Source organism: Muscardinus avellanarius (assembly GCF_963383645.1).
Source record: "Muscardinus avellanarius genome assembly, chromosome: 18".
NCBI lineage: Eukaryota > Metazoa > Chordata > Mammalia > Rodentia > Gliridae > Muscardinus > Muscardinus avellanarius.
In genome coordinates, this window is record NC_137804.1 from 45,703,747 (window position 1) to 45,723,795 (window position 20,049).

General features: G+C 58.0%; 2 protein-coding genes across 2 annotated transcripts; one reads left to right on the plus strand and one right to left on the minus strand.

Annotated features, from left to right (window-relative positions):
• Window positions 1–7,182: 7,182 nt before the first annotated feature.
• On the plus strand, window positions 7,183–12,859 carry SHFL (shiftless antiviral inhibitor of ribosomal frameshifting; the record flags this gene model as incomplete). Its single annotated transcript, XM_080715510.1, has 8 exons — window positions 7,183–7,203; window positions 7,330–7,453; window positions 7,516–7,565; window positions 10,845–10,883; window positions 10,960–11,109; window positions 12,094–12,197; window positions 12,274–12,428; window positions 12,624–12,859. 8 exons carry the CDS (start codon window positions 7,183–7,185, stop codon window positions 12,857–12,859), a joined length of 879 nt encoding a protein of 292 aa, XP_080571636.1.
• Window positions 12,860–13,009: 150 nt separating this feature from the next.
• On the minus strand, window positions 13,010–18,760 carry ANGPTL6 (angiopoietin like 6; the record flags this gene model as incomplete). Its single annotated transcript, XM_080715511.1, has 6 exons — window positions 13,010–13,200; window positions 15,312–15,582; window positions 15,653–15,840; window positions 17,020–17,182; window positions 17,969–18,196; window positions 18,422–18,760. The coding sequence occupies 6 exons, from the start codon at window positions 18,758–18,760 to the stop codon at window positions 13,010–13,012; spliced, it is 1,380 nt and encodes a 459-aa protein (XP_080571637.1).
• Between the last annotated feature and the right edge of the window lie 1,289 nt (window positions 18,761–20,049).

The following is a 20,049-nucleotide window of genomic DNA, read 5'->3' on the forward strand; positions in this document are numbered from 1 at the left end:
AATTGGCCTTGTTACCAAAAAGGTACTTGAGCCTTATGTTATTAATGGCCCCAAATTGTCTAAATCGGTTTAAGATTTACCCCCTGAAGCTTTAACATTTATGTACGGGTTGCGATTAAATTCCAAATGACCAAGCTAACAAAAAAATTCTATAAAGACTCAGACAAATACAATCAGAGCAAGCCTTAAAGGCACCTTATCCTCCCCAGGTGCTTTCCAGCTAATATTAACATAAACCTAAAACAGCCGAGGCAAGGCGTTCCCACCGTCATGAGCTCTGGGCGGCCAGCATACGTAGTCAGAGGTCGGCCATGGCAGAGTGCCTACTGACCCCCAGTAGCCCAACCCCTGGTCGTACACTGGATACGTGGACAGCCGCAGATAGATGGGTGCCCAGGCACAGCCTTGGGACGTGGGAGAGTAGAAAACGTTCTCAGTAGTGCCTAGTAACTAAAAACAACGATGAAGCCGGGCGTGGTGGGCACGCTTGTCATCCCAGCACTCGGGAGGCTGAGACCGGAGGATCGCGGTTCGCAGATGGCCTCAGATACCTAGTGAGGCCCTCTGCAACTCAGTGAGACCTGGTTTCAAAAATAAAAGAATAAAAAATAGGGCAGGGGGTGTAGCTCAGAGGTCAAATGCCTCTGGGTTCCATTCCCAGACCCGAAAAAAATAAAATAAAATAAAATAAAAAATGAAGCCAGGTGTGGTGGCTCACGCCTGTAATGCCAGTACTTGGGAGGCTGAGACAGGAGGAGCGCAGGTTTGCGGCCAGCTTCAGCTACTTAGTGAAGCCCTCCACAACTTACTGAGACTCTGTTTCAAAATAAAGAATAAGGCCAGGCGTGGGGGCGCACGCTTGTAATCTCCCCTCTTGGGAGGCTGAGACAGGAGGATCGCGCGGGTTCAAAGCCAGCCTCAGCTACTTAGTGAGGCTCTCAGCAACTTAGTGAGACCGTGTTTCCAAATAAAATATAAAATAGGTCTGGGAGTGTAGCCTGGAGGTAGAAAGCCTCTGGGTTCCAACCCAGTACCACGAAAGAAAGAAAGAAAGAAAGAAAGAAAGAATCATAGGGCTGGGGGTGTAGCTCAGAGGTAGAATGCCCCTGGGTTCCATCCCCAGTACCACATAAATAAATAAATAAATAAATAAATAAATAAATAAATAAATAAATAAATATTAAAGCAGCTGAGAAATGGCGCCGTATGACCCAGCGGAGGGTGGTGGAGGTGGGCGGCCAGCTCTGGGTGACAGGGCAGCGTCTCTCTTCTGGACAGCACCCCCCTGACCGGTGGGTGACCTGGACGAGGACTCCCTGTGCGTGGCGCGGAGCCCAGGCCGCCCCGAGGTGACCCCTGGAGAGGCCGGAGGAGGGGCGGCGGCCGCTGTCCGCGGTGCTGAAGCCCGGGCGCCCGGCGCTGTCCGCGGTGCTGAGGCCCCGGCGCTGTCCGCGGTGCTGACCGAGCCCCGCACGCAGCCCCCAAGGGTCCGCTTCACTGACGCTGTGCTTTCGGGGGGCCATCCAGATCAGAGGCCCCCTCCCAGCCGGGCGCGGTGGCCCTCGCTTGTAACCCCAGGACTTGGGAGGCTGAGACAGGAGGGTCGCGGTTCGCGGCCAGCCTCAGCTACTTAGTGAGGCCCTCTGCAACTCAGTGAGACCCTGTTTCAAAATAAAGAATGAAAATAGGGCAGGGGGTGTAGCTTAGAGGTCAAATGCCCCTGGGTTCCATCCCCAGACTCTCAAAAAAAAATACTTGGTGTGTTAAGCAGTGGTCAGTGCTATAGGGAAAAAAAATTAAGTAGAAAGAGGGTAGGGTACTGACGTGATATTTTGGATACAGTGCAGAGAGTGTGAGGAAAACACCCTGAGTGCAGTGGTGACTGCTGCCACCCCGGCTGGGAGGATGCCGGAGGCCAGGGGTTCAGGACCAGCCTCAGCAGCGTAACAAGACTCCGTTTCAAAATAGAAATAATACCAGAAGTAATAAGAAATAATAAAGCAGGTGTGGAAGCCCATGTTCATAATCCAGTTCCTGGGAGGCTGAGGACAGCCCCAACGAGTAGTGAGATTCCCATCGACCTAGTGAGACTGTTTCAAAATAAAAATAAAATAGGACTGGCCGGGCGTGGCGGCGCACGCTTGTCATCCCCGCGCCTGGGAGGCGGAGACAGGAGGATCGCGCAGGTCCGAAGCCAGACGCGTGCTGGCTTAGGAGACCCTGTTCCCAAATAAAATATAAAATAGGTCTGGGAGTGTAGCCCGGAGGTAGGAGGGTTTCCAGGAACCCCAGTACCTCCAAAAATAAATAAATAAATAAATAAATTTAATTAAATAGGGCTGGGGTGTAGTTTGGAGGTTGAATGTCCCTCGGTTCCACCACAAAAAAATAAATAAAATAAGAGCCGGGCGTGGTGGCACATGCTTGTAATCCCAGCATTCGGGAGGCTGAGACTGGAAGATTACGGTTCGCGGACAGCCTTAGCTACTTAGTGAGGCCCTCTGCAACTCAGTGAGACCCTGTTTCCAAATAAAGTATAAAATAGGTCTGGGAGTGTAGCCCGAAGGCAGAAAAGCCTCTGAGTTCCACCCCAGTACCACATTAAAAAAAAAAAAAAAAAAAAAAAGGAGCCGGGTGTAGTGACCCACATCTGTAATCTCAGTACTTGGGAGACTGAGGCAGGAGGATCCCAGGTTCAAGAACAGCCTCAGCAACTTGGTAAGACCCTCCACAACTTAATGGGGCCCTGTTTTCATGTAAAAAAAATTAAAAATAAGTCTGGTAGCTGGGTGAGCTGGCACATACCTTAACCCCGGTACTTGAGAAGCTGAGATAGATTCTATCTCACAGGTTTAGTCAGCCTCAACAACTTAGCAAGGCCCTGTTTCAAAAAGAAATTGGGAAGCCGGGCGTGGTGGCGCGCGCTCGTGATCCCGGCATTCGGGAGGCTGAGACAGGAGGATCGTGGTTCACCGACAGCCTCAGCTATTTAGTGAGGCCCTTGGGCCAGGCGTGGTGGCCACGCTTGTAATCCCCGCGCTTGGGAGGCGGAGACAGGAGGATCGCGCAGGTTCGAAGCCAGCTGCGCTGGCTTAAGAGACCCTGTTTCCAACAAAAATATAAAAGTAGGTGTCTGGGAGTATAGCCCGGAGGTAGAAGGGCTTCCTGGAACCCCAGTACCACCACCACCACCAAAAAAAAAAAAAAAAAAGGAATTCTAGTGAGGCCCTCTGCAACTCAGTGAGACCCTGTTACAAAATAAAGAATTAAAAACCATAGGGTCGGAGGTAGAATGCCCTGGGTTCCATCTCCAGACCCGCCCCAAACTTTAAAATTAAAAATTACAAAGGGCTGGAGGTATAGCTCAGAGATAGAATGCTCCTGGGTTCAATTCCCAGAATCAGGAAAAGTAAATAAATAAAAGCTGGCGGTGCAGAGCCCTTTTCCTTGTTTGCTGGGCTCTGGGTTTTGCAGCTGGGCTGGAAGCCAGGACCTCACGCCCACTGGGCAAGCGCTTTCCCCTGACCTATCCCCGGCTTGGGGTGTTCACTGCCCCACGCACAGTCAGAGCAAAGCTTCTTAACAAATTACTCAATTATTGCGTAAAATGGATTCCTGGAATAGCTTAACAAAACTGATTGCCCAAAACTCTTTCTTTTCTATAATTTTCTGTGCCACAGACGTGCGCTCCCGGCTGAGGGCAAACACGACATGATCCCACCTCGCCGCCCCCTCCGTCGGGCGCACCTGTCTGTCCAGGGTTTCGTGCATGTTATTAAAAAAAAAAAAAAGTGTGGCCGGGTGTGGTGGGCACGCTTGTAATCCCAGCCTTTGGGAGACGGAGACAGGAGGATCCGGGTTCGCGGCCAGCCTCAGCTACTTAGCGAGGCCCTTTGCAACTCAGTGAGACCCTGTTTCCAAATAAATAATAAAAAACCGGGCGTGGTGGCGCACGCTTGTAATCCCCGGATAGGGAGGCGGAGACAGGAGGATCGCGCAAGTTCGAAGCCAGCCTCAGCTGGCTTAAGAGACCCTGTTTCCAAAATATAAATTTTATATAAAATATAAAATAGGGTTGGGAGTGTATCCCGGAGGTAGAAGGCCCCTGGGTTCCATCCCCAGTACCACCAAAAATAAAAATAAAAAAAATAAAAATAGGGCTGGGGGTGGAGCTTGGAGATCAAATGCCCCAGGACCAGGAAAACAAACAAACAAAAAGAAAAAACAGCGTCAAGGCCGCAGCTTGAGGGCACCTGACCACTGACCGCCTGGCCGGTCAGTCCTTCCTCGTGGCTCCTCTGAGATCCACCCCAGATACAATTGATCTGTGCGAGCGGAGCCCGGCTCCAGCTCGGCGGCCCGCAGCGCCCCCGTGTGGCCGCCGCGATGCCGGGCTTTTTGTTGGAATTTTGTTTTTCGGGTTTATCTGCAAACGCCACCATTCAGGGCTGGGTGCATTCTGCGTCTGTGGCCTAGGAGAGGCTTTCTGAACCCGTGGCCCTGCTGCCCAGGCCAGGCGGGGCGCGCACAGGCCCACAGGGGAGGACTGGAGGCCTGGGCTTGTCATCCCAGCGTTCAGGAGGCTGAGACCGGAGGACGGACAGCCTCAGCTACTTAGTGAGGCCCTCTGCAACTCAGTGAGACCCTGTTTCAAAATAAAGAATTAAAAAAAAAAAAGGCTGGGGGTCTAGCTCGGAGGTAGAATACCCTGGGTTCAATTAGCAGTACTACAAAAATTTTTAAATTGTTTTTGTGGTACTGGGGAATGAATTCAGGGACATTTTACCTCTGGGCTACAAACCCAGTCCTCCTCCTCCTCCTCCTCCTCCTCCTCCTCCTCCTCCTCCTCCTCCTCCTCCTGCAATAATGGTGTTGGAACCCAGGACATCTAACCTCCAAGCTATACCCCCAGCCCTATATTTTATTCTTTGTTTTGAAACAGGGTCTCACTGAGTTGCAGAGGGCCTCACTAAGTAGCTGAGGCTGTCCGCGAACCGCCATCCTCCGGTCTCAGCCTCCTGAATGCTGGGATTACACGTGTGCGCCACCACGCCCGGCTTTTATTCTTTATTTTGAAACGGGGTCTTACTAAGTTGCAGAGGGCCTCACTAAATTGCTGAGGCTGGCTGTAAACTTGCAATCCTCCTGTCTCAGCCTCTCAAGTACTGGGATTACAAAGGGTGTGCCATCATATCCAGCTTAAACATCTTTAAAAAGACCCATCTCTAAATTAAAAAAAAAAAAAAAAAGGACTGGGAGCCAGCCACGGTGCTGCACCAGTAATCCCAGTACTTAGGAAGCTGGGACAGGAGAGTCGGTCATGAGGCCAGCCTCAGCAATTTAGTTCAACCCTCAGCAATTTAGCAAGACCCTATTTCAAAATAAAAAGTAAAAAGGGCTGAGGTTGTAGTTCAGAGGTAGAGTACCCCTGGGCTCAAGCCCCAGTATCATAAGTACTATATAATTCATATAATGAATATATTACTACAGGCTGGGCGTGGTGGCTCACCCCACTAATCCCAGTACTTGGGAGACTGGGACAGTATCATAGGTTCAAAGCCAGCCTCAGCAAGTAGTGAGACTCTCATCAACCTAGTGAAACTGTTTCAAAATAAAAAAATAAAAAATAGGGCTGGGTTATAGCTCAGAAGCAGAACACCCCTGGGCTCAGTCCACAGTATATATATGTATTTATGTATGTATGCATGCATATATGTGTATGGATGTGTGTGTGTATATATATATATGTGCGTATATATATATATATATATATATATATATATATATATATATTCACAGAATATATTGGTATAATTGTCTTTTTATCCCCTCTAGTCCTAAGAAACCAAGGCTTCATGCATGGTAGGCAAAGGCCCTGCACTGAGCTACACCCCCAGACCCCTAATTATAATTGCATTTGTACCTTATTCATTCATTGTGTTCTTTTGATTTCCGCCTGACACATAATTACGTGTGTGGCTGCTGTACAATGTTGGCTTCACGTTTATGTGGGATATTTTCATTGATCGCCACATAATCGCTCAGGTTTATGGCTCCAGTGTGGTGTCTGCTACATATATACATGGTGTTAAAGTCCACTCCTGACCTTAAATACTATCATTTTTTTTCTTTTTTTTTTCTTTTTTGAGGGCATGCAGATTCCCCGGAGCCCCAGACAGCCAGATTCCCCTTGACTGCAAGGCCGGGAACCTGGAACCTGATTTTTCTGGACCCCCAACCCCTGCCCGGACTGCGGCCGCGCTGCGGGGTCAGCGACTCTCGGAGTGTGTCCGGGCTCCCGTGGGCATCCCTGGGGCGTGTGTGTGCGCGTGTGTGCGCGTGTGTGCGCGTGTGCGCGTGTGTGCGCGTGCGTGTGTGCGTGTGTGTGCGCGTGTGTGCGCGTGTGTGTGCGTGTGTGTGCATGTGGCCCGGGATGGAGCCCAGGGCATTCCACCTCTGAGCTAGCTATGCTCCCAGCCCTATTATTTATTTATTTATTTATTCATTTATTTATTTTTGGCGGTATCCGGGATGGAACCCAGGGGCCATTCTACCTCCGAGCCACACCCCCAGCCCTATTTTATTCTTTATTTTGAAACGGGGTCTCACTGAGTTGCGGAGGGCCTCGGTACGGAGCTGGGGCTGGCTGGCTGCGAACCTAGGGTTACTCCATTTTGGAGCTATGCCTCCAGCCCTTTTCAACTTTATGTTTTGTGCAGGTGATGGAACCCAGGGTCATTCTACACCCTGGATGTAGCTACACCCCTAGGTCTATATTTTAATTAATTAATTAATTTATTTATTTATTTAGCAGTACTGAGGATGGAACCCAGGGGCCATTCTACCTCCGAGCCACACCCCCAGCCCTATATTTTATTCTTTATTTGGAAACGGGGTCTCCCTGCGTTGCAGAGGGCCTCACTCAGTAGCCGAGGCCGGCCTCTAAACCCGCGATCCTCCGGTCTCGGCCTCCCAGGGCGCCGCCCTCCCGTTTCGCAGAGCGGTAAACTGAGGCCGGGCGGGGCGGGGCGCGCTTGGCCCCGCCCCCCGGGGGCGCGCAGCCGCGGACCCCGCCGCGCGGGGACATGTGACCGGCTGCGGACGCCGAGGGTGCGCGGGGCGGGGCGCCCGGGCCCCCGAGAACCGAAAGCGAAAGGGGCCGCGGGGAGCGCCGCCGCCGCCATGGCTCAGGATGGCGTGGAGGTAGGACGCGGGCCGGCGCCCCCACCCCGGGCCCCCGGGCCGCGGCTTCCCCGCGAAGGGCCGGGCGGGCGTGGGCAGCCGGCGAGGGGAGCCATGGCGCCCTCCTCCCGGCCGCTGTCCACGCAGCTGGAGAAGAGCGTGCGGCGCCTGCGGGAGAAGTTCCACGGCAAGGTGTCCAGCAAGAAGGCCGGGGCGCTCATGCGGAGGTTCGACAGCGACCACGCCGGCGTGGGCCGCTGCATCGTGTACGGTGAGCGCCCCCGGCCCGCCCCGCCCGCCCCCCGCGGCGCCCACCGACGCCTCTGTCCGCAGGGGTCAAGCAGAAGGACGGCCAGGAGCTGAGCCACAGCCTGGACGCCCAGGTACGGGGCGGGGGAGAGGTGGCCGGGGCCTGGGGAGGCCGCGCAGGGTCCCATGGGTGCATCCCACCGGGCGGGGGAGAGGTGGCTGGGGGCCTGGGGAGGCCAGACAGGGGCCCACCGGGCGGGGGAGAGATGCCCAAGTGCCTGAGTCCCACCGATGCTTCCCACCAGGCGGGGGAGAGATGGCCGAGGCCATGCAGGGGCCCACCGGGCGGGGGAGAGGTGGCCGGGGGCCTGGGGAGGCCGCGCAGGGGCCCATGGGTGCATCCCACCGGGCGGGGGAGAGGTGGCCGAGGGCCTGGGGAGGCCGCGCAGGGGCCCACCGGGCGGGGGAGAGGTGGCCGGGGGCCTGGGGAGGCCGCGCAGGGGCCCACCGGGCGAGGGAGAGATGGCCAAGGGGTTGAGGAGGCTGCGCAGGGTCCCACCAGGCGGGGGAGAGATGCCCAAGTGCCTGAGTCCCACCGATGTGTCCCACCAGGCTGGGGAGAGGTGGCCGAGGGCCTGGGGAGGCCGCGCAGGGTCCCATGGGTGCATCCCACTGGGTGGGGGAGAGATGGCCGAGGCCATGCAGGGTCCCACCGGGTGGGGGAGAGGTGGCCGGGGGCCTGGGGAGGCCGCGCAGGGTCCCATGGGTGCATCCCACTGGGTGGGGGAGAGATGGCCGAGGCCATGCAGGGTCCCACCGGGTGGGGGAGAGGTGGCCGGGGGCCTGGGGAGGCCGCGCAGGGTCCCATGGGTGCATCCCACTGGGTGGGGGAGAGATGGCCGAGGCCATGCAGGGTCCCACCGGGTGGGGGAGAGGTGGCCGGGGGCCTGGGGAAGCCGCGCAGGGTCCCACCGGGTGGGAGAGAGGTGGCCAAGGGGCTGAGGAGGCTGCGCAGGGTCCCACCAGGCGGGGGAGAGATGGCCGAGGCCGTGCAGGGTCCCACCGGGTGGGGGAGAGATTGTCGAGGGCCTGGGTCCCACCAGGTGCGTCCCACCGGGCGGGGGAGAGATGGCCGTGGGCTTGGAGGCCGCAGGGCTGGGCAGGGGCCCTGGGCAGGCCGCAGGGGTGACCCGGCTTCAGGTGGGCACCACCGGCCCCGGGGAGGAGCGGGGCGGGGGGAGATGGCTGGTCGGCTGGCCGGGCCCGCCTCTAGACAGGTGCGGTGGCTGGTAAAGTGAATTTCACTCGCCTGAGAAGCCGTTCACAGAGTTATCACAGAGTGTAATCCGGTAGCTGGGCCAGGTGGCCCACAGCGCAGTCCCAGGGGCCGGAGGACCCAGGAGGGAGTGACAGAGCGAGTTTTAAATAAAAAGGGCTGAGCGAGGGGGGTCCCTAGGCTGGAGGCCGCGGGCCCCCCCATCTCCAGGGCTGGGGTCTGGCTGGGCGGTGGAGTGCATCTGGGTTCAATCCCCGCTGCGCCCCTCTCTCTCACACACACACAGTATAAGGAAATACGTTGTACTGTTTTACACGTACAGGTCATTTAAATGGTAGACGGGAGGACTTAGACTGAGCACTGCCCGGGTGGCGGGGTCCTGGGTGGGCTTCTTGGCCACCCCCGAGACAGGTAGTCTTAATTCTTGTCCCACTTACGAAGGAGCTGAGGCCCAGCGTGGCGATGTCACCGCTAGGCTCACGCAGCAGGCAGGTGGCAGCTGGGATTTGGGGGGACTTGTTTTCTTTTGTGGGGCACTGGGGATGGAAGCCAGGGGCATTCTACCTCCGAGCTACCTCCCCGGCCCTATTTTATTTTTTATTTTGAAACAGGGTTTCGCCAAATTGAGAGGGCCTCACTAAGTTGCTGAGGCCGTCCTCAATCCTGCGGTCCTCCTGTCTCAGTCTCCCCAGTACTGGGATTACAAGCGTGAGCCACCACGCCCCGCTAAGATAAACCCGTGCGCGTGTTGCGCGCTGTACTGAGAACCCTGGCCTCACGCTTGCAAGACAAGCACCCTGCTCCGGGCCACATGCCAGCTCTGCAGCTGCTGGGCCTTGAACACTGACTATAATCAGCACCTGAGCCCCGGGCTGTCCCTCAAAGGCTGGGGGAGGGGGTGGCCGCCCATCTCCACAGCTGGGAGCCGTAGAGCTAGGGGTGGCACCTGCGGGTCAGACTCCACATCCCCAGGACTTAGCCTAAAGCGGCCTGACCCACAAGCCAGGGACCAGGGCACACGCCCATCATCCCAGCAACTTGGGGGGCTGAGGCAGGAAGACCTAGGTGGGAGGCCAGCCTGGGTAACTTAGCGGGACGCGGTCTCAAAATAAGGAATAAGGGCACGCTTGTCATCCCAGCATTCGGGAGGCTGAGACAGGAGGATCGCGGTTTGCAGACGGCCTCAGCTACTTAGTGAGGCCCTCTGCAACTCAGTGAGACCCTGTTTCAAAAGAAAGAAAAGAAAAGAAAGAAAAGAAAACCGGGCCGGGTGGGGATGCAGGTTGGGTAGAATCAATCCAGGTTCATTCCCCAGTATCCTAAAGAGAAAAGCAGGGCTGGAGCCAGGCGTGGCGGCGCACGCTTGTCATCCCAGCGCTTGGGACGCTGAGACAGGAGGATCGCGCAGGTTCGAAGCCAGCCTCAGCTGCTTAAGTGAGGCCCTTTGCAACTCAGTGAGACTCTTATTTCAAAAAATAAAGAAGCCGGGCGTGGTGGTGCAGGCTTGTCATCCCCGCGCTTGGGAGGCAGAGACAGGAGGATCGCGCAGGTTCGAAGCCAGCCGCGCGCGCTGGCTTAGGAGACCCTGTTTCCAAATAAAAATGTAAACATAGGTCTGGGAGTGTAGCCCGGAGGTAGAAGGGCTTCCAGGAACCCCAGTACCACCAAAAAAAAAAAAAAAAAAAAAAAAATAATAATAATAATAATAATAATAATAAAGAAAGAAAGAAAGAAGAAAAACTAGGGCTGGGGGTGTAGCTCGGAAGTAGAATGCCCCTGGGTTCCATCCCCGGTATCTCAAAAAATATATAAATAAAAATAAATAAATAAATAAATAAATAAAGGGCGGGCATATAGGTCTGTAGCCGGGTGCGCCCGAGTTCCGACACACACACACACACCAAACTTGTGCCACAAGTGTGTGATGTGTGCCAGGGGAGGAGTAAAAGGTCCGGGTCAGTGTCCCCATCTGAGCAATGGGAAAATAGGCGTCCACCCCCGGGCCTGCCGGAGGACCACCGAGACCCTGCGCCAGCTCTCACGCCTCCTGGCCACGTCTGTGGCCCCGGGGCCCTCCGCCTCCGTCCCGGGGTCCCCCGCAGGGGCCTCCCCCACTTCCCCTGCCGTCTCCTTCCAGGACCCACCTGAGGACATGAAGCAGGACCGGGATATTCAGGTGTGTTGCGGCAGCAGCCGGGGTGGGCGCGCCTTTGGAGGACGGGGCTGACGCCCTCTTGTCCCCGGCTCCGCAGGCGGTGGCCACCTCCCTCCTGCCGCTGACCCAAGCCAACCTGCGCATGTTCCAGCGCGCCCAGGACGACCTCATCCCCGCGGTGGACCGCCAGTTCGCCTGCTCGTCCTGCGACCACGTCTGGTGGCGCCGCGTGCCCCAGAGGAAGGAGGTGACGCCCCACGCGGCCTCCGCCCCGGCCGGCCCTGGGGAGCCTGAGAGGGACCGGAACTGGGAGGCTGGGGAGGATCGCAGGCTCGCGGCCAACCTCAGCCTCTCGGCGAGGCCCTCGGCAAATTGGGGAGACCCTGTTTCAAATTAAAAATCAGAAGCCGAGCCGGGCATGGTGGCGCACGCTTGTCATCCCCGCGCTTGGGAGGCGGAGACAGGAGGATCGCGCAGGTTCGAAGCCAGCCTCGGCTACTTAGTGAGGCTCTCGGCAACTTAGTGAGACCCTGATTCCAAATAAAATAGAAAACAGGTCTGGGAGGATAGCCCGGAGGTAGAAAGCCTCTGGGTTCCACCCCCAGTGCCATCAAAAAATACAAAAAAGAAGCCGAGCAGGGCGTGGTGGCACGCTTTTATCCCAAGTACTTGGGAGGCTGAGACAGGAGGACCGCAGGTTCGTGGCCAGCCTCAGCAACTTACAGTGAGGCCATCCACAACTTACTGAGACCCTGTTTCAAAATAAAAATAAATAAGGGTATAGCTTGGAGGTAAAATGCCCCCACGCCACATGAAAAGGAGGTATGGTAAGCCTATTTATTTTTATTTTTGCGATACTGGGGATGGAACCCCCCGGCGTTTTACCTCCAACCCACACCCCCTGCTCTACTTTTTATTCTTTATTTTGAAACCGGGTCTCACTGAGTTGCAGAGGGCCTCGCTAAGTAGCTGAGGCTGTCCGCGAACCGGGATCCTCCTGTCTCAGCCTCCCGAATGCTGGGATTACGAGCCCGCTCCATCACGCCGGGCTCTGTTTTCCAACTTTGACGGCTCCCGAAGAACTTTGACTCTTTTGACAGCCTTGCAGAAATCAAACCTGACCCCCACCCCCACCCCAGCCTGGCTTCTGGGCTCTGCAGCCTCTGGGGTCTCCAGGGCCTGCCCGCCCCCGGGTATGGGCCGCTAAGGCCAGGCCGCCCGCCCGCCCCAGGTGTCCCGGTGTCGGAAGTGCCACAAGCGCTACGAGCCCGTGCCGCTGGACAAGATGTGGGGGCTGGCCGAGTTCCACTGCCCCAAGTGTCGCCACAACTTCCGGTGAGGGCCGCCCCCCTGCCCGCCCCTCCCCCGCCCGCCCTCCCCCGCCCGGCCTCACGGCCCTGCCCGCCCCCAGGGGCTGGGCACAGATGGGGTCCCTGTCCCCGTGCTACGGGTGTGGCTTCTCCGTGTACCCCACACGGATCATCCCCCCGCGCTGGGACCGGGCCACGGAGCGCCGCAGCGCACACACCCACTCCTGCTCGGCCGCCGACTGCTACAACCGGAGAGGTGAGGCCCACCCCTGCCCACCCTGCCCGGGGCTCAGCTGCCCTGCGGCTCCCTGGGGCCTCAGGGGACCCCTTTGGCCCCGGGTCGCCCGCTTCTCTGCCCCTGTACCCGGTGGCCTCCGCGCCTCCCAGGCCTCCGCCACGGTGGCCTCCCTTCTCTCGCCGGTGATACCGGCGTTCCCCCCTCCCTCCCCAGAGCCCTACGTGCCGGGGACCTCCTGCGCGCACCCCAAAAGCCGCAAGCAGAACCACCTGCCCAAGGTCCTGCACCCCAGCAACCCCCACATCAGCAGCGGGTCCACCGTGGCCACCTGCCTGAGCCAGGGCGGCCTCCTGGAAGACCTGGACAACCTCATCTTGGAGGACCTGAAGGAGGAGGACGAGGAGGACCAGGAGGAGGACCAGGAGGAGGGGGGTGGGCCCAGGGCGTGACCCCAGGCCCCGCACGCGCAGACCAAAGCACACGGGTGTGTGGATACTTTGTGTGGTTATAAAAATCGAGCTCAGAATGACCTGGAAGTGCCCCTGGGGAGCCCCGAGGCAGGCGCCCCGGGGGGAGAGGCAGGGCCCCGGGGAGGGCGGTCAGGGCTCCAGGGGCCGGATCAGCATGGCCACCTTCTTGAGAGAGTACGCCCCGCCGCGAAACTCGGCCCAGTAGACGCCGTCCTGGTATCGGCTTCGGTAGTGGCCCCCACGGTGCCACACGCCGTTGAGGTTGGAGTGGGCGCAGGCGTGGTACCACCAGCCGCCGCGCTGGTACAGGGCACAGTTACCTGAGGAGGGAGAGAGTCGGGGTCCACACCAGAACAAAGCAGCCGTATGCCAGGCAAGGCCTGCCTCTTCCCGGTCTTATGGAATATAATCCCTGTTGCTCCATCTCCTCACCAAAATAAAAGCCCTGGCTGCCCACTTTCTTCTTCAGAGTGAGCGCCTTAATTCTGGCCCTGTCTCCTTACCTAAGTACGAGCCATACTTTTCTGGAAATTAGGCGTCTGTTTCCTCTTTTTCTGCAAAAGTAGGAGTCTACTGCTTATTTCTTTATCGGGATTAAAAAAAAAAAAAAAAACACTCCTTTCTAGAATTCAGAGCCTGGGGTGGGGCTGAGGCTCAGCCAGAGCGCGCTTTCTCAGAGTTGCCGGTGTGGCGGTGCACAGTGCACACCCGTCATCCCAGTACCTGGGAGGCTGAGCCGAGGACCCCGGGTTGGAGGACAGCATCAGCTATGTAGTGAAGCCCTCCACAACTCAGTGAGACCCTGCTTCTAAATGAAAAACATAAAATAGGGCTGGGGGTGTAGCCCGGAGGTAGAATGCCTCTGGGTTCAATTTATACTATCACAAAAAAAAAAAAAAAAGAAAAGAAAAAGCTAAGTGTGGTGGCGCACAGCTATAATCCCAGTACTTAGAAGGCTGAGACAGGATACTGGTTCGAGGCCAGCCTCAGCCACTTGGGCCCTCCGCAACTTAGAGCCTGTTTCCAAATAAAGAATAAAAAATCGGGCTGGGGGTGTAGCTCAGAGGCAGAATGCCCCTGGGTTCCATCCCCAATACTGTAATAAATAAATAAATAACCAAGCTGGGAGTGTAACTGGGAGGTAGAATGCCCCAGGGTTCAATGCCCAGGACCACAAAAAGAAAAAGAGCTTTCTTAGCGTGCACAAGGCCCTGGACTTAGTCCACAGCACTATGCCTGAAGAGAGACGCCAGGCGTGGTGGCCCGCTGCCTCGAATGGGAGGATCACAGGTTTGAGGCCAGCCTCAGCAGCGGAATGGGAGCCTGTTTCTTAATAAAGAAATAGGGCTCAGGGTACACCTCAAAAGCCGGGCGTGGGGGCGCACGCTTGTCATCCCAGCGCTTGGGAGGCTGAGACCGGAGGATCACGGTTCCTGGCCAGCCTCAGCTACTTAGGCCCTTTGCAACTCAATGAGACCTGTTTCAAAATAAAGGGTAAAAAATAGGGCTGAGGGTGTAGCTCCGAGGTAGAATGCCCCTGGGTTCCATTCCCAGAATCTTAAAAAAAAAAAAGAAAGAAAGAAAAAAAAAGAGGGCTGGGGGTATCACTTGGAGGTAGAATACCCCTGGGTTCCATCCCCAGTACTACCAAAAAATAAAAAAACCCAAGCCGGGCGTGGTGGCGCACGCTTGTAATCCCAGCGCTTGGGAGGCGGAGACAGGAGGATAGCGCAGGTTCAAAGCCAGCCGTGCTGGTTTGAGAGACCCTGTTTCAAAAATATAAAATAGGTCTGGGAGTGTAGCCCGGAGGTAGAAGGGCTTCCAGGAACCCCAGTACCACAAATAAATAAATAAATAAATAAATAAATAAATAAATAAATAAAATAGGTCTGGGAGTGTAGCCCGGAGGTAGAAGGGCTTCCGGGAACCCCAGTACCACCAATAAATAAATAAATAAATAAAAAACCCAAGCCGGACGTGGTGGCGCACGCTTGTAATCCCAGCGCTTGGGAGGCGGAGACAGGAGGATCGCACAGGTTCGAAGCCAGCCGCGCTGGTTTAAGAGACCCTGTCTCCAAATTTTAAAAAATATTAAATAGGTCTGGGAGTGTAGCCCGGAGGTAGAAGAGCTTCCGGGAACCCCAGTACCACCAATAAATAAATAAATAAATTAAATTAAATAGGTCTGGGAGTGTAGCCTGGAGGTAGAAGGGCTTCCGGGAACCCCAGTACCACCAATATATAAATAAATAAACAAATAAATTAAATAAAATAGGTCTGGGAGTGTAGCCTGGCACGGGATTACTAACTCTTGCCTCCTTAGAGAAGGAACCTGGACTTTCCACCCCCTCATCAAAACAAAAGTCCTGTCCCTCGACCTGGTGCTACGACAGGAGCCCAGCGCCAGAGGAGCCCTCCCGGGGCGCCTCACCAGAATAGGAGTCCCGGTCCCTGTCCACGGTGCTGAAGGGCTTGTCGCCGTGCCAGGACAGCGAGTCGCCGGCGTCCCCGCGGTACTGGCCCAGGCGCAGGCGGTAGTGGTCACTCTCGGGCTCCAGGGAGAAGCCGTCGTAGCGGGCGCGCGCCCCGCGGCCGCCCCAGTCCTCCAGCAGCACCAGCAGCTCGTGGTCGGCGCGGCTGGTCAGCAGGTGCACAGGCTCCAGGCCCAGCCAGTACTCCCCGTCGGGGCGGCCGAAGCCGGCCTGCGCGGGCCGGGAGGGAGGGGTCAGGGCCGGCCTGGCCCCCCCCAGGCCCCCCGGCCCCCGCGCCCACCTTGTACTGCTGCCAGGACGTGAAGAAGTTCACCGAGCCGTCCTGGCGCCGCTGGATCACCGTCCAGCCTCCGCCCTCCAGCTCCTGCTCGCACCAGGCCGCCACCACGCGCCGGCCCGGCCGCAGCTCGTACACGCCGCTCCGCCGGTGGCCTGCGCGGTGGGCCTCCGCACAGTCCCGCCATGGGCCTGGGGACACAGACCCGGGAGGGATCGGCCGCCCCACCCGCCCCCTACTGCGGTAGAAGCCCTCGTTATCGCCCGTCCCCTCACCAAAGTAAGAGTGCCGTCTCTCCCTCATCCAATGGTCATTTCCTTATCTCAGTAAGACGTGTGTGTGTGTGTGTGTGTGTGTGTGTGTGTGTGTGTGTGTGTGTGATTGAACTCAGGCACTTTTTACCTCTTAACTACCCTCCCAGCCCTCCCCCCCACTTTTTTTTTTTGCAGTACCGTGAGTGAACCCAGGGGCATTCTACATCCGAGATACACCCCAGCCCTATTTTTTATTCTCTTTTGTGTGTGGGGGGGGGGGATACTGGGGGTGGAACCCAGGGGCTTTTCTACCTCTGGGCTATACTCCCAGACCTATTTTATACTTTATTTGGAAACAGGGTCTCACTAAGTAGCTGAGGCTGGCTTCGAACCTGTGCGATCCTCCTGTCTCAGCCTCCCAAGCGTGGGGATGACAAGTGTGCGCCACCACGCCTGACTTAATTTTTTTTATTTTGAAACAGGGTCTCACTGAGTTGAAAAGACCCTCCCTAAGTAGCTGAGGCTGTCCCTGGACAGCGATTCTCCAGTCTCAGCCTCCAGAATGCTGAGATTACAAGTGTGCGCCACCATACCTAGCTTTTTTTTTTTTTTTTTTTTGGTGGCACTAAGAACTGAACCCAGATTCACCCCAACCCTATTTTGTATTTTTTATTTGGAAACAGGGTCTCACCAGGTTGCTGAGTGCCTCACTAAATACCTGAGGCCCTTCTCTGACCTAGGATCCTTCTGTCTCAGCCTCCCAGTACTGGGATGACATGTGTCTTCCACCACACCCCTCCTGGCCCTATGAAAGCTCTCTGTGACTCTGGGCGTGGTGGCGCACGCCTGTCATCAATCCCAGTACTTGGGAGGCTGAGACCGGAGGATCACCGTTCTTGGGCAGCCTCAGCTACTTAGTGAGGCCCTCTGCAACTCAATGAGACCCTGTTTCCAAATAAAGAATAAAAAATAGGGCAGGGGGTGTAGCTCGGAGGTCGAATGCCCCTGGGTTCCATCCCCAGTACTGAAGAAAAAAAAAAACACTGCCGTCTTCCCCGCCACATGGCACCAGGAACCTCCAAGAGGCCCACTCCCCGCAGCCCTGCCTCGACTTACCCGCCGGCTTGGTGGGGGCAACAGAGCGCTCTGCGGCAGCGGGCGAGGCCGAGGGCTCCTGCCGCCTCGGGGTCCGGGCTGTCTGGGGCTCCGGGCCCGGCCTCTCGCTGTCGCTGCCCACTCCAGCCACCAGGCTCGCGGGCACCAGGGGCGGCGGCAGGACCTGGGCGACAGTCAGGGGACACAGCCAAGACAGCAGCCAGTCAGACAGGCACACCAGGCCCGGGCCGGCCCTCCCCAAGCCTCACTCTTGGCTCCCCAGAGCAGACGGGGCTCATCTGAGCCTGTGTCCTTTCCTGTACAGCAGTAATAACAGGAGAACATCCCAGCGCGGATGTCCAACCCCCAGATCCCTCAGTCAACCGAGTCATGGACGCAGACGCAGTCTCAGAGCCACCGTCTCTGTCCAAAACCCTGAGCCCTCGCTTGGGAGGCTGAGACAGGAGGATCACAGTTCAAAGACAACCTCGGCAACTTAGTGAGGCTCTCAGCAACTTTGTAAGACCCTGTTCTCAAAAGAAAAAAAAAAATTAAAAGCTGGGCATGGTGGCGCCTGCTTATAATCCTGGTACCCGGGAAGCTGAGACAGCAGGATCAGAGGTTCGCAGCTACTCAGTGAGGGCACGCCGCAACTTAGCGAGACCCTGCTTCAAAATAAAGACTTAGAAAAACCGGGTAGGGGGTGTAGCTCGGTGGGAGAATGCCCCTTGGCTCCAGCCCTGGCACTGGAGATAATTAATAAGCCAAGGGTCTGCTTGGGTGCGGGATCCTCTGGCTATTCCCCGTAAGCGGGTAAGTCGAGACTGGACGGCCCCTAACCGCGCTCTGATCGGGATGAGCAGTGAGAGGCGGCGGGTCGCCATCTGTTCTGAGGATGCTTTCGGATTTCAGAGCTGCGATGGGAGACCGGGGCGGGCAGAGAGGCCCGGTTCTCAGCCGAGGTGGTTACCTGCTGCGGCTGCTGCTGCTGCCCGGCCGCGGCCCCGGGGCACAGGCGCTCCAGGCGGGCGAGGAGGCCGCCCTGCTGGCTGACCAGCCGCGCCAGCTCGCGGAACCGCGCATCCAGCTGCTGGAAGCGGGCGGCGGCCAGCTGCGCCTCGGCGGACGCGTTGAGCACGCGCTCCGCGAGCAGCGCCAGCGCGGCGGCAGGCTCCGCCCCCAGCGCGGCAGGCCCCGCCCCTGGTCCCGGCGCGGCGGCAGGCCCCGCCCCCAGCGCGGCAGGCCCCGCCCTCGACGTGACGCCAGGCCCCACTCCCTGTTCCGGAGCGGCCTTAGGCTCCGCCCTCGGCGTGACGTCAGGTCCGGCCCCCTGCTCTGGCGCGGCGTCAGGCTCCGCCCTCGACGTGACGTCAGGCCCGGCCCCTTGCTCCGGCGCGGCGTCGGGCTCCGCCCTCGGCGTGACGTCGGGCTCCGCCCCCTGCCGCAGCTGCGCGCGCAGCTGGCCCAGGCGCGCGCTCAGGCCGCGGCTCTCCTGGCGCAGCGCGCGCACCTCGCGGGCCAGCGCGCCGTCGGCCGCCGCCCGGCCCCGCAGCTCCCGCAGCAGCTCCTCGTGGCGGCCCAGGCGCGTGCGCAGCGCCGCCAGCTCGCTGGCGTTGGCCGCCGGGCCGCTCCAGCACACGGCGCCCGCGGCCTTCTGCGGCGGCAGCACGAAGGTGTAGGCGCAGCGCGGCGCGCCCGCCCGCGCCGGCCACGCGCCCAGCAGGAGCAGCAGCGGGAGCGCGCGCAGCCCGGGCGCGCGCATGGCGGCCTGCAAGGGAAGGGGCGCGGCGTCACCCTCCCCGGCCGGGAGGGCCTCCCCTGGCCCAGCGGCGCGCCCCGCAGCCCTGCAGCCTGCCGGGGGTGTTTTTTTGTTTGGGGGAGGGTTGGGTGGTACTGTGGATTTGAGCCCCGAGGCACTCCACCTCTGAGCTATCTCCCAGCCCCGTTTTATTTTTATTTTGAAACACGGACTCGCTCGCTTTAGGGCGGCGAGAGCCTCACTACTTGCTGAGGCTGCCCGGGAACCTGCGATGCTCCTGTCTCAGCCTCCCAAGTACTGCGATTGCGAGCGCGCCACCATGCCCGGGCTCTCAAGCGTGTTTGGGGTGCGGGTTGATTGCCAGATTGTTCTAAGCTCTGGGAATACAACTGGGAACAAAATACAGAAATACAGGCGTGGGGCACAGGCCTGGGATATCAGCCTCAGCTACTTAGTGAGGCTCTCAGCAACTTAGTGAGACCCTGTTTCCAAATAAAGTATAAAATAGGTCTGGGAGTGTAGCCGGAGGTAGAAAAGCCCCTGGGTTCCACCCCCGGTATTACCAAAAAGAAACCTAGTGAGACCCCGTTTTCAGATAGAAAATGAAAATCTGGCGGGGCGTGGCGGCGCACACTTGTAACCCCAGCATTTAGGAGGCTGAGACAGGAGGATCGCGGTTCGCGGACAGCCTCAGCTACTTAGGCCCTCTGCAACTCAGTGAGACCCTGTTTCAAAATAAAGAATACAAAATAGGGCAGGGGGTGTAGCTCAAAAGCAGAATGCCCCTGGGTGCCAACCCCAGTACCGCAGGGAAGAAAGAAAAGATGGTATCGCTTGAGCAAGACCTGAAGGCAGAGAGCCGGCAGCCGGACTCCGCAGAGGCCCGGAGGCTGCACCTGGCTGTGGCCGAGCAGCCGAGGGGCAGCCGGGTGGTCCGGGCGCTTGGAACAGAGAGGAGAGGGGGGGAGGCAGGCCCTGGGCGCGGCCAGAGGGAGCCCTGGGGGTTTTGCTCTGAGCTAAAGACCAGCACAGTGGCCAGCAGGATCTGCCAAGGGTGGGGTGGGCCGGGTACGACCTCTGCCAGAGCTGGGCCCCCCAGGACAGGAACTGACACCACCCCCGGAGTTAGGATGTGTGCACGGTGCATTCACGGTTCGCCTGGGGCAGGGAACCTGCGGGGACCCCCCCCCAAATAGAGCGGCCCCACCCACTCCCACCTCTCCCTGGTCTCACCAGGTCCCTGGATCCAGCGAGGCTCACGCAGGTATGGGGAGTCGGAGCCGAGGGTCCAG